Raw genomic sequence first — 13,816 nt, 5'->3', positions numbered from 1 at the left:
TCCCTTAGGATCTAGCCTCACCTCACCTCCCCTCCCCTCCCCTTCCCTTCCCCGTTCACCTGGCCAGCTCCTGCTTATGCCTCGAGACCCAGCGCAGGCCTCCCCAGCTCCAGGAAGCCTTCCCTGACTGCTGGGCTGTGAGCAGCTGAAACCAGGGAGTCAGCCTTCCTCTCAGCATTCCCAACATGACCCTGACATGACTGCGATGTCACTGAGCCGAGCCCCACCTTCAGGGGACCCCTCCTGCCCTGCGGCCCCAGCTTTTGCAGGAAGCACCTCTTGCCATGGAGGCGAGCCCGGAGCTGGCCTCGGGTGTGGAGGCCTGGGCTGAGGGCTCTGAGTGCCGTTGGCCAGTGTGTCCCTCCTCGGCCTGGAGGGCCCTGCCACGCCCTCCACTTCCTCTCATTGTGCCTCCCTTCCTGTTTAGCTAGACTGTTAGGCTGGGGACATTTTTCCTCCCTTTGAGGACCTGCCTGAATGGAGGGCTCGCTCCACTGCATCCCCCCTGGCATCTCCCAGACCCAAGTCTCTGATCCCCTGCTGGGCTCCAGGATCGACAGACTTGGGTTCAAATCTCAGCTCTCCCATTTAGCTGTGTGACAAGGGGCAGGGGCCTCACCCGTGAACTCGTTTCCTTATCTGTAGAGAGAACCAGTAACACAGCCCTCTCAGGACTGGCAGGGGTAATGAGCAAAGGATGTCCGCACGCCTGGGAAGCGTGAGCTGTGGCTGTGTCATCCCGGCCCGCCGGTGTGGGGGCTCCGAGAAGAGCCCAGCTGGACGCTCACTGGATGCCTGCAAGCCCAAACATCCTGTTCTTTTTTGAACTCCTTACTGGAGAAACAGGGAAAAGCTGTTCCTTTTTTTTTCCTTCTACCCATATTGGGTAACACAAAAAACACAAGTCCGGCTGGGTTGAGCTGCTTGAGTCTGGTGTTTAGGAGCTAATCCGAGCTGCTGAGCAGGGTGGCGGTTCCTTTCCTGGATTAGGACCGATCTGTGGGAACCAGACCACCCCTGAGGCAGGAGGGCGGCCCTGATGGCTCCCCGGGGCCTGGGCCTGCCGCGGAGCCCCTTGCTCCTGGGGAAGGGGGGCCCTGGGCTCACGTCATCCCCGCCCCTCCTGCCTCCTTCCCCGCAGGTGAACTTCCGCAGCCCCCGGAGTGGCCAGAGGTGCTGGGCTGCGCGGACGCCGGTGGAGAAGCGGCTGGTGGTGCTGGTGGCACTTCTGACGGCAGGACTGGTGGCCTGCTTGGCGGCGCTGGGCGTTCAATACCGGACAAGTAGGTGCCTCTGGGTTTCATCGCGGGCTTGACTCACCCCTGCCCTCGGCTCTGTCCATCTGTGCCAGAGGGCTTCCCTGATCGAGCTGGGACTGGCCTCCCGGGCCAAGGAGAGAGCCAGGTCCAGATGGCCCGGTGCTGAGATGGACAGAGCCATAGGAGGCCAGCGTGGGTGGTGTAGAGGGTTTGGACATGAGTCCAAACAAACACTGGCCCAGCAATGTATTGTCTGTGTGACCTTGGACAAGTCACTTAATCTCCCAGAGCCTGTGTCTTCTCTACTGTGAATGGGGAAGATGGTGCCCCCTTTGGGGCTGGCTCTGAGGATTAGAGACAATGTCTGTCACATATCTGGTGCCTACCAGGACTTCTTTAATTAGCTCTGGGTGCTGTTATTGTTAGGACGTGAGCTGATGAGACACACAGTCTGGCACTGTCTGCCATCAATCGTAGCTTCTGTTTACTTCATACTTTCCATGGACCAAATACTACACCTCTTCTTTACAAACATAATCTCATTTCCTCCTCACAGCAACCCTATGAAGTGTGGTTACTTTGGGCCCCATTTTACATCTGAGGAAGCTGAGGCCGGGAGACTAGGTGACTTGCTCAAGGTTACGTGGCTGGTGCACAAGGGAAGGGACAACTGGATTTCAATGCAGGCTGGCAGGCCCCACCTGCCTTTGTAGTTGTGGTGTACCCCAGTGTGTGTTAGGATCCCTAGAAGAGCTGGCCGCTGGGGGCCGCATCTGTATGCGTTGTAACCACATTTCTGTGTCCTGCCTCGTTGAGCAGTAAGATGGGACCCATCTGGTCCTGCCGCCGGGGGTCTGAGGCTGGCTCTCTGTGTCTGGCTAGAGTATGCAGCTGAGTACCTCGTGTAGAGTTGATGTTCAGTAGGCACTTGTGGAACTGGGAAGGGCAGAGCCAAGCTAAACAAGGATGGGGAGTCCAGCCAATTCCAAGATCTCTCACATTCTTGTGCCCCAACATTGCCTTTCCAATGGCAGGTGGCCCATCTGGTGGAGCAGCCCTGGGGCGTTTGCTCAGGGTCCAACCCCACTGACCTGGTCACCTGGCCACTCATCCCATCAGAGAGATTATGACCCTTTCCGGGATCTGGGAACATTCACCCCAGGCTGCACTGAGCCTTCCCCATTGTAAAGTTGCGGGCCTGCGGGTAGTCATGCTAGACCAGGAGGGGGAAGGAGTTTGAGGGCCTGGAGAGAGGGCAGGGCCTCACCTCAGTCACCCTTACATCCCCCGTGTCAGGCAGCCCAGCAGCCAGTGTTGCCCTGAGACTGCCACAGGAGATCCCACAAACTAGAAGGGAGCTCCCGAGGGCTGGATCCTAGTGCTCGGGCCCACAGGTGGGCCGACAGGGAGCAGTCTTGCTTCGGCCTCTATCTCAGCCCCCTCTGGGGTGCAGGAGGGGTTTCCTCAGCCTAGACTGGGATGAAAGGACCGCTCCCCGCTGGGTGACTCTGGGCCAGGGATCTGCTGAGCCCTGAGCCAACCATGTGTCTTCATTGGCTGTCTAGGCCTGGGAAAGCAGTGGCCACCCCAGAAATTGCCAGTTACCTCATGACAGCCAGCAGTGCTGCCATTGGCCACACCTGAGCAAACATCAGGCTGGTCAAAGCACATTCTCCGATGATTCCAAAAGACCCATCTCAAAGTCATGTCTCAGCCCTTAAACATGTATTTATCTGCTTTCCCACTGCACCCCCTCTCCAGAAACTTGCAGGTGCTTTACAAACAGCGGCAGTAAAACACAGATTATCTCAGAAAATATTCTTAAGTGTCTTACTCAGTGTTGGGGCCCAGTACTGTCCAGACAAGTGTCTGAACTAGATCTGGGGCTGTTCCTTCCTCTTGGCTGGCCATGCACATCCTTAAAGGAAGAAATACTTTCTGCCTCTGCAGGTGGTGACCAAGTGCTGGACGAGGCTCATTTCATTCACTCACTCATTTGTTCTGCAAACACATATTGGACAGCTGCTAGGTGCCAAGGACAGTGCTGGACAGAGGAAATGGAAATGCAAGTAAGGTGCTGGTCCTGCCCTCGAGCTCCCGTTCCAGCCTGGAGGGAGACAGGGAGCCAGCCATGACACAGCCCGGTCTGTCCTCATAGAGCACACATCCAGGCAGCTAGCACGGAGCCCAGCGAGGAACGAGGGTCTGGGGAGGTTTCCCCAAAGAGTCTGAGCCTGGGCTGAGTTTTGAAACCACTGACCTTGATGTTAGATGAGGAGGGCCTGGAAACAATTAATTGATCAAATACGTGTTAAGCCCTTGCTGGGTGGGAATAGCTGGTAAAGGATCTACAAACCACTAAGCAGTTAAACAACCAGTTATTATTGAAGCACCACCTCCGGGCCTTGCCTAGCAAAGTGGAGGCTTTGTGTCTCAGCCAGACAGAGAGCCAGCCTCAGACCCCTGGTGACAGGACCGGACAGGCCCCATCCTACGGCTCAGTGAGGCAGGACACAGAAATGTGCTTACGGCGTGTACAGATGAGGCCCACGGAGGGGAGCTGGGCGGACCGCTAAGAGAACCGCTTAGTAGGTCTCCATCAGGCCCTCAGCAGAACTCCTGGAAACTGGCTTCTTGTTCTGTTTTTAAACCCAAGTCCCCTTTTGATAACCTCAAAAATCAATCAACCAAAATCCCTCCCTCTCTCCCCCTCTCACACACACGCACACACACCGGCACACCGATACGGACATGTCTTGTTCCCTGAGGATCACCCTCTTGCAGTCTTTCTTTGGGGCATTCCCAGCAGCCAAGGTTTCGTCAAGCCCAATTTCCTGCAGTTTGTTGTGTAAAAACAATAGGTATTCTTTTCCCTTCCCAAATATGAAGTTCTATCATAATAGTGAATAGACTTTTTTAAAGGGCACAGAAATTCTCTCCCCCCACCCAAGCCACACACACACACACACACACACACACACACACACACACACACCTGCCACCATAGATTCCAGTACATTCCACAGGTGAGGAGTGGGCCGTGCAGCTCGGCTTGAGACGGTCTCCTCTAGAGAGCTTCAGGGGCACCATATCCCTGCTAGTGCTTTTCTCTCTTTCATGCCTGCCAGCTCAGTATTTGTGATTGTTGTAAAGTCCGCTCCAAACAAGTGATCCCCTCAGAATAAAGTTACCTTGATTTTGTGGCGCCATGTGGCTCCTCTGAGCCTTTCATCAGCGTGCCAGACTTTGTGCCTGTCACCAGATGTTAAAAAGCCCACAGGCCACCCCAGCCCCGCTGTGCTGTGTTAACCGTGCATCCTTTCCTGCTTTCTGAAGGTTGGCCTGGGGACGGCAGGCCCAGCCACGAGGGCATCCATCATCATTGTGAAATTAGGCCCACCATGCTTCCTCGCCTCTAGATTGAGAAGCCCAGGCTTGAGGTCAGCTGCCCAAGGCCCACAGCCAGAATCAGAAAGCTGGGATTTGAACCCGGATCTAAGAGCCTCTGGCCTCTGCCCTGCCACACTCCTCTCTGTGCAGTAGGGATGCTGAACTTGCCAGAAGGGCCACACCCGCCCCTGATGTGTCCAGCAAAGACTCAGTGAGAATAAATAGAGGGAACCCGGCCTTAGAGTTGCCGTAGCAGGCCAGAGCTGGCTCAGCTTCCCTCGTGGCCATGTGGCTGAGCCCCGTTCATGCACACAGAGCCTCAGTCTCCCCACCTTTAACTAGGGCATCACACCTGTCTCTGATGTCTGCAGTGAGGCCTGAATGAGATCACAAATGTGTATCTGGTAGCCAGAATAGCCTGTGTCAGCTGAGGATCCGGCTGGGCCTGCGTCCTTAGTCACAAAGGCTGGATCTCCTGCCACCTTGGGCTGGGCCACTGCCAAGGCCGCCCAGTTTGGTTTCTTTGCTGGAGCCCACTGACCAACACTGAGGCAGGGGTTGGCCCCTCTTGCCACTGGTGTTTGAGGAGCCCTCCCCCGCTCTGCCCTAGATCCTATGAGAACTGGCTCAGAGGAAGCGGATTCGTGGGGGACACTTGTAGTATGTGGCAGCCCTCCCCACTGTTCACCTGCACTGACTACCATCCCTCCTTAGGGAGGCGCCTGACAGATGGGGCTGCCCTGGACCCACCTGGCATCACTGGGATAACACCCCTCCAGGCCGTGGGAGACAGAGAGGAGGAAGGATGGGGCTCCTACCCCACTGGCCATTGAACAAGCTACTTAGCTTCTCTGTGCCTCAGTTTCCTCGTATATAAAAACAGCCTTGAGCAAAATGGCCACTTTGGTTTGTTTCGTCTTCATTTCTTTCAGAGTCAGTGAGATAACTCTCCTGCCTTATTCTCAGCAGAAATGATTTTTCAATCTCTTCTGTACCTAATAGGCTGTCCTTTGCCCTAAGTCCTGGCACCAAATTGTCTGCATCACCCATTTGTCGTGGACTAAATATACTCAGTTTATGTTTGTAGAATGACCACCATTTCTCCTCCTCTTTTTGAACTTTTTTAAAATAAAATATCTGTATCCCCAGTGAAATTATTAGCTCTTGAAGGAAAGGATTATGACTTTTATATTCCTCACCCCCCCCACATACACACACACACACAATCAGCACTCAGTGAAGAACCTAGAAAATAGTAATTATTTTGTTGAATGAATGAACGCATGAACAAATGAATCAATTTGTTGAGCATCAGGGAATTAAAAAAAATCAATGAATATTTGTGAGTATTAATGTTCAGAGAAACACCTTGGTTCTAGGTGCTTTTCAAGCCACAGAAAGCATTTTAGGCAGCTAAACAGAAGTCTTATTTTACAAGCCAAGAAATTGTAAATCTACTGAAATCATTTCTCCGTAGAAGTCTCGCGACCATCCAGTTCTGTGTGGTCAGGGCTGGGGTGGGGGCATGGCACCCCAGGCCACCTGTGCTATATTCCCACAGACTTCTTCTCCCTGCCCATCACTGGCCTTTTGTCCTTGACCCCTGCCAGGAACCCCCCCAGTGTGCCTAAGTGAGGCCTGCGTCTCAGTGACCAGCTCCATCTTGAGTTCCATGGACCCCACGGTGGACCCCTGCCAGGACTTCTTCACCTATGCCTGTGGAGGCTGGATCAAAGCCAACCCCGTACCTGATGGCCACTCACGCTGGGGGACTTTCAGCAACCTCTGGGAGCACAACCAGGCCATCATCAAGCACCTCCTTGGTAAGTACCCAGCAGGGAGACCAGCAAATGGGCTGCAGAGGAGAGCGGCCAGCTGGACTTACCTGGCCAGGCCTGGTTAAAGGAAGAGCTTGATGCAATGGGCAGACCAGAGGCTTTGGAGTAAGTGAAGCCCAGTTAGAATGGCTGCTCCGTCAGCTGTTGTGTGGCCCTGAGTAAGTCACTTATATCTGAGCCTCAGTTTCTTTATCTATAAAAATGAGACTAGGGCAGCCCCAGTGGCGCATCGGTTTGGCGCCGCCTGCAGCCTGGGGTGTGATCCTGGAGACCCGGGATCAAGTCCCACATCTGGCTCCCTGCATGGAGCCTGCTTCTCCCTCTGCCTGTGTCTCTGCCTCTCTCTCTGTGTCTATGAATAAATAAATAAAATCTTTTTTAAAAAATGAGACTAATACACGGGGAGGAAGGAACAGCACAGGGAGTATAGTTAGTGGTGTTGTAATAGTGTTGGGTGGTGACAGGCGGTAGCCACACTTGTGGTAAGCATAGCACAGTGTATAGATCTGTCAAATCACAGTGTTACACGCTTGAAGCTAATATAACATGGTGCGTCAACTATATGTCAATTAAACATTTTTTTAATAAGACTAGTAATACCCAAACCTCAGAGTTTTGAGAACTATAGAGCACATTTGTAAAGCGTTCTCATGGTCCGTGTGACATGTGGTAGGTACACAAGAACTGGTAGCTGTGGTCCTTTTGTGGCTTCAAGCTGTGGCTTTGTTTTGACTGGCATTGGCGATGAGCTTTGAAAGCTGTGAGCCCGGGCACTTGAGTGGCTCAGTTGGTTAAGCATTTGCCTTCCATTCAGGTGGTGATCCTAGGATCCCAGGATCCTGAGGTCAAGCCCAACACTGGGCTCCCTGCTCAGCGGGGAGCCTGCTTTTCTCTCTCCCTATGCTGCTCCCCCTGCTTCTGCGCTCTCTCTCTCTCTCTCTCTCTCTCTCTCTCTCTCTCCCTCTCCCTCTCTGTCAAATAAATAAATAAAATCTTTTTTTTTTTTTAATTTATGATAGTCACACACAGAGAGAGAGAGAGAGAGAGGCAGAGACACAGGCAGAGGGAGAAGCAGGCTCCATGCACCGGGAGCCTGATGTGGGATTCGATCCTGGGTCTCCAGGATCACGCCCTGGGCCAAAGGCAGGCGCTAAACAGCTGCGCCACCCAGGGATCCCTAAATAAAATCTTTTTAAAAAAGAAAGTTGTGAGCCAAGGGATTCAAGGCTGAGCACACTTGATCAGATTTTAAGGTTGAGAGTGGATGAAGTTAACACAACAGTTTATGTGAGAGTTGTCCATTACAGGCAGGAACATCACTTGGCCTCGTGGCCTCACAGTGATTAGACTTGCATCATAAGCCATCAAACTAAAGTTCTCCTCTTTGCATCTGGTTAGGCCTTCGGCACCTCTGTTTGACCTTGGTATTGGTGGTTTCATCCTTAGATTAGAGCCCCATGTCTGTCTTATTTGCAGGGTTACCCCCACTTAATGTTTGTTGAACTAACACCTGCCCATTGGGGTCGTGTGTCACAGAATTCACAACACTGCCCCCCGCTAGCAACCCCCAGCAGCCCCCAGTAGCCTCCTCTGAAGCTCCCAGCAGCCCGTCCGTGGGCTTGTCTCCCTGAGGATCAGAGCCCCATGGTACACAGAGGCTGAAGGAACTCTGTAAGTCCAGAACAGCAGAGCCCCTGCCTTTGAAAGGGGACACAGCCTTTCATTTCAGAACAAGAAGCTTAACAGGCAGATATGTCTGTGGCAGCCAGACTAGAACTCAGGGATGTCCCTCCTCTATCACCTAAAGGGACCAACAACTAAAGCAGGAGGGTAGTCCAAGTAGGATAACAAGGTGGGCTAGAGCCTCTCCTTGGGTCACCTGGACCTGGGTTCAAACCCTGCCTTTGCCACTTCCTGGGTGGTCTCAGGTCAATGACATGACCCCTCAGGATGTCTTCTCTCATCAGTAGAATGGGAACCGGGCCTCCTTCAGGTGATGAAAATAAAATGGGAAAAAAGGTATTTAAGGTGTGTTGACAAGCTGTGTGACCTCATGCCTGGTGTGCACTGCTGGCTGCTATGTACACAAGTGTTATAGCTATTATTCCCCCTTGACCTTGGCACAGCACTTCACAGTTTACAGAGCTCTTTTTGTAGATGTCATCCTATTTGATCCTGTAGGGTAGGCGAAAGGAAGGTATCATTCATCCCATTTGAGATATGAGAAAACTGAGGTCCAAAGCCATCCTCAAGGCAGGCTAGCAGGTGGCACAGCTGAGACCTACTTGACTTCGGGCCCTGTGTCCTTTCCTCTGTCTCAACCACCTCCTTCAGACAGAAGGGGCAAGTATGGCTCCCCTCCCATCCTGCTGGCAGCATGGAGCTTTGGGGATCTGAAGGAAAGAGGGGAAGAAACTGATGTTTGTTGAGTGTCTGCTACTTGCCATGCTGTGTACCAGGCTCTTTATATCCGCTGCCTTCTTCATCCTCACAACCTCCCGGGGACTTAGGAACCATTGGTCCCATGTTGTAGATAAGGAAACAGGCTCAGAGAAGTTAAGTGACTTTGTTGAGGGTACACTACCAGTCCTGAATGCAGAGGGCCCCCAGCCCTGGGGAGCAGTTAGCATCGAGAGGAGAAGGAGAAGACAGGCAGACAGGCCCTCAAACTTTCCAGTTAGACCCAGGCCTGACCCTTGTGTGTGATGCCTGCAGGTCCTGCTCCTGCCAGTCCTTATCAGAAGGACCTTGGGTCTTTGCCAGGACTGAGTCCATCCCGTGGCCCTCCCTCCAGCTGGCAGGGCCCAGGAGGAGTGGGCTCCAGTCCTGAGCTCTGGCCTTCCATCCATCCCGTCCCTGAGAGTCAGGGTGTAGGTGGGGAGCTGTCCTGAGCTGGGCACAGAACAGCCAGAACCATGCGTTCAAGCCCTTGCCCCTGGGACCAGGGTCTTGTGGGATTAGGAGGCCAGACTGCGGGGTATTGAAGTCAGGCAGCCCTGACATGCTAGCTTATCACTCATGTAGCCTTGGACAAGTGACCTGGCTCCTCTGCAGCTTAATTTCATTATCTATAAAATGGGGCCTAATAATACCATCTAATGCAAGGTTGCCACGAGTGCTGATTTGTATGTGCTAGGTCAGCAGGCTTAGCACAGAGCCTGGCACCTAGTAAGTGTTCAGCAAAACAGAGCCACCCTTCTCGTTGTACTGAGTGAGCTCTGGCCCAGACCTCTCCCTGATAAGCTGTGTGACCCCAGAGAGGCTACCCAGGCTACTCGGCTCTTCGTCTGTAAGGTGGGAATTAAGAGCATTGATGTGGATGACCTCAGGCTTAGCGGGGTGGTCAAAGAAAACCCACGTATTGCTAATCTTACTTCTCATAGAGGTGTTGATGTGGACCTAGTAACCAGGGAAGGAGGTGCAGGCCATATCCACGACCATACTAGGCTCTTGTATTATTTTATTTAAGCCATGGATGTATATCCCCATTGTATGGATGAGATTCACAAATATCTAGGCAGTGATGGGATTTAGCTAAATTTAGCCCCAAAGCTGTGGAATCTCAAACCTGCCCTCTTTTTCTACCGACTCCCCTAAGTCACATTCACCATGCAGAGGCCACAGGGTGGCCCAGAAGCACGATTCACCAACCTCCTTCCCTAGTAGCTGCTTGATGAAGCTCTCCAGTCTAGATGGGATATGGCTGGGGCCTGATGAACATAGTAGGTGAGGTCAGCCCCAGGTCATACTGACCAGGAGCTTCCCCAGAAGGCATATCCTGGAGTCCCCTCTGCACCACACTCGCTTCTGGGAACTAGTCTGGAAATGGCCCCTCACCTGTGGGCCTTGATACCTGGGACTTTGACACCTGGAAACCCTTGAAGGGGCAGGAGGCAGGTGAGTGGGTGATAAAAAAATGCAGGAACACAGGCCAGTGCATTCCTGGGCTCAAGGCCAGGCCGGTCTCGGCTTCGCCAAGACAAGGGGTCAGCCAGCAGGTCTTGGGAGGGAGCTGGAGCTGGTGAGGGTTGTAGTGTGCAGGGGGGTGCCAGGCTGTCCAGGCTGGCCTGGGGTGGGCTTCTCCGGAAGGAGAAGGAATGTTCTGAGTGCTGATGAGGACTGTGTCAGCTGGGCAGGTGGAACAGCTGTTACCATCCGCTGGCCGCGTGACCTTGGACGAGCCAGTCCTTTCTCTGAACACTGAATTCATAGGGTCCCCTCAGAGGAAATCCGGGTGGATCAGAAGCTGGTGGATTGAACTCTGCGGTGCCACTGGGCACATCCTTGCAGCCCACTGGCTGGGAGGCATGGTCTCAGCTGTGTGAGACAGAGAGATATGTCACCCAGTAGACACTCTGCCACCCACCGGGGTTGCCAGCTTGGGCTGTCCTCGTGGGCTTTGGGGAGACAAGAGTGTGGCCTCACTTCATTCAGAGCAAGGATGCCCCTGGATCTCTCACCCCTAGGCTGGGCCTTCCCCCAGGCTTTCCAGCTCTTGCCCTTAGCACAGACTGTTCTGCCCTCTACACTACCTGCTTCACCTCTTCCAGTCCTGTGGGGTGGACTTTCTTTTCTCAAACCTGCTTCCTCCACGATGCCCTCTGGGGTTACCAAAGGGCTGCCGTGGGCTTGGACTACTATTATGTTTATGTGCCTGTCATATATATAAGTTTTCTATTACAAGATTAATGCATGCAAAATTAATGCCTGGTTTTTATAACCATTTGAACATCACGGATCCCATAAGGAATTCGTGGTCTCCTTTCCTTTTACCCCAGTGCCAGTCTGCCTGAGAAATGGAGACTGAATCATTCCATCAACATTACATTTGTCCATGTCAGTGACTTGGCAGTTAATCATGTCACCCTGTGACATCGCTCGTACTTTTATTTTGATTTGTTTTTCCAGTAGTTGCTGTCTAGCTTCGTTTCAACTCCCCGTGCACATGGGAAACCCTTTGGACAGGATCTGTGTCTGACCTGCTTCCCGTTCGGTGCTGTGTTTGCACTAATGTGCCCATCTTTCACGTTGGGGGAAAGGAAGTGGGCATCCAGGGCTTCTCTGGGGTGGCCGGACCTCTCATTTTCTGAGCCAACCTGCCAGAAAGGAAAGGAGCACAGAGAACGTTCAGGCCCCTGTCCTGGCCTCAGCTGCTCACGAGTGTGACCTTGGATGCGTGTCACTCAACCTCTTGCCTGTCATTTGGGCATGATAGCCCTAGTAACACTCCCTGGTGGAAACTGTAAGGACAAGATGCACACAAAGCCACACCCACACACTGAGGAAGCAGTTCGTTTTCTCGAGGAGGTCTAAGAATGCTGGGGTTCAAATTCCAGCACGTGGCGTAGTAGCTTTGCCTCCCTAGATAAGTTCCTTTTCTCACCAGGCCTCGTTTTCTTTCCCTGTGAAATGGGGTGATAGTATCACCTCGGGGTGTTGGTGTGGCAACGAGAAGAGCTCAGCCAGAGCTGGGCCTGCAGTAGGCACCCGTCGTGGTGATGGTCCTTATCATTATTTTTGTTCTACAGAAAAAGATGCCTTGTGTATCAGCAATCCCACTTGTCCTCACAGGATGGGGCTCCTGAGGCCTGTGACTGCCTGAACCCAGTCTATGGTGTTCTCTAAAATGAGTGCTAGTCTTGCCCTGAGGTGAAGTCCTCCATGCTCTTGGCCAGATGTGCTGCCGCAGCACAGGGAGCACAGGATTCCCAGGAACCCCCATCCCCGCAGCCCCCCCAGCTGCTGGGGATTTCATTTCCTCTCAGGGAGTGGTGTGCAAGAGGGTGTTCCAATGAAAACTCCCAGAGGAAGAAGGGGGCCGATTAGATGGTATGCTGTCTTTCCTCTTTGGGACTTTGGGGAAGTGACTGAGGAAGTTTCTGGAACTCGGGGTCCCTCGAAGGAAGTACCCAGCAATCAGGAGCCCTGCTATCTGGCCCTGGGCTGCCAGATTATTTTCATACCCTGGAGGCACCATACTCAAAACTCAGCCCTGGCTCAGTCCTGGATGCTACGCTGCTGACAGCACCTAGCCTGCTCCCGTGGAACCTTCTTCTGGGAAGTAAGCGCAAGCAGGGGAGTCTCTAAGGAGACCAGGGATTTCCTTACAAGAAAACTGTATGTGGCTGATTTCACTTTGAAACCGAGCCTCCTCCCTCAGGCTGATGTGATTGGTATCTTTCTTCCAGGGAGGTCCCAGAACATTCCGTCATTCATTCCTTCGTTCAATAATTATGTATTGTACACTAGCTATGTGCCAGACATCACTCGGTGCTGGGGTTGCGTGAGGAATAAGACAGCTTTTCTCTGCGGAGCTTACATTCCAGCAGGGGAGACAGACAGTAAACACCCCCTACCCACCAACTCTGGCAACCACTAATCTGTTCTCTAAAGCTTGGTTTTTGTTATATATATTTTTTTAATTCCACAAATAAGAGAGATCATACAATATTTGTCTTTGTTTTTCTCTAACTTCACTTAGCGATATATCCTCAACGTTCTTCCATTTTGTCACAAATGGCAAGATTTCATTCTTTTTTATGGACAAATAATGTTCCTCTGTGTGTGTGTGTGTGTGTGTGTGTGTGTGTGCGCGCGCGCGCGCGCGCACGTGCATGTGTGTGTCTGTACACAGGCCACATTTTCTTTATCCATTCACCCGCCAGTGGGCACTTAGGTGGTTTCAGTATCTTGGCTATTGTAAGTACTGCTGCAGCAAACACGAGGGTGCAGAGATGTTTTCGAGTTAGTGTTTTTGTTTTCTTTGGGTAAATACCCAGAAGTGGAATTACAGGATCATAGGATAGTTCTATTTTTAATTTTTTGAGGAGCCTGCATACTGTTTTCCATAGTGGCTGCTCAATTTACCTTCCCACCAACACTGCACAAGGGTGTCTTTTTCTCTGCATCCTCGCCAACATTTGTTTCTTGTCTTTTTGATAGGAGCCACTCTAACAGGTGTGAGGTGATATCCCACTGTGGTTGTGGTTTGCACTTCCTGATGACTAATGATACAGAGCATCTTTTGTTTTTTTTTTTTTAAGACTTTATTTATTCATGAGAGAGGCAGAGAGCTAGGCAGAGGGAGAAGCAGGCTCCATGCAGGGATCCCGAAGACAGGTATTCAACCGCTGAGCCACCCAGATGTCCCCAGAGCATCTTTTCATGTACCTGTTGGCCATCTATATGTCTTCTTTGGAAAAATGTCTATTCAGATCATCTGCCCAGCTTCTAGTTAGATTTTTTTTTTGGGGGGGCTGTTGAGCCAGATGAGTTCTTTATATATTTTGGATACTAGCACCTTATCAGACATATGATTTGTAAATATTT

General features: G+C 52.2%; 1 protein-coding gene across 2 annotated transcripts in view; it reads left to right on the top strand.

Annotated features, from left to right (window-relative positions):
- ECE1 (endothelin converting enzyme 1) overlaps window positions 1-13,816 on the top strand; it is a 116,011-nt gene that overhangs the window by 62,798 nt on the left and 39,397 nt on the right. For both annotated transcript variants that reach the window (XM_055331409.1, XM_055331408.1), the window contains 2 exons: window positions 1,142-1,283; window positions 6,260-6,472. In XM_055331409.1, the coding sequence (XP_055187384.1) occupies window positions 1,142-1,283; window positions 6,260-6,472 (355 nt within the window). The remainder of the gene's footprint in view (window positions 1-1,141; window positions 1,284-6,259; window positions 6,473-13,816) is intronic.

The sequence above is a fragment of the Nyctereutes procyonoides genome, unplaced genomic scaffold (assembly GCF_905146905.1).
Source record: "Nyctereutes procyonoides isolate TBG_1078 unplaced genomic scaffold, NYPRO_anot_genome, whole genome shotgun sequence".
Lineage (NCBI taxonomy): Eukaryota > Metazoa > Chordata > Mammalia > Carnivora > Canidae > Nyctereutes > Nyctereutes procyonoides.
The sequence above is the reverse complement of the archived record's forward strand: the minus strand, read 5'-3'. Positions and strand labels throughout refer to the sequence as shown.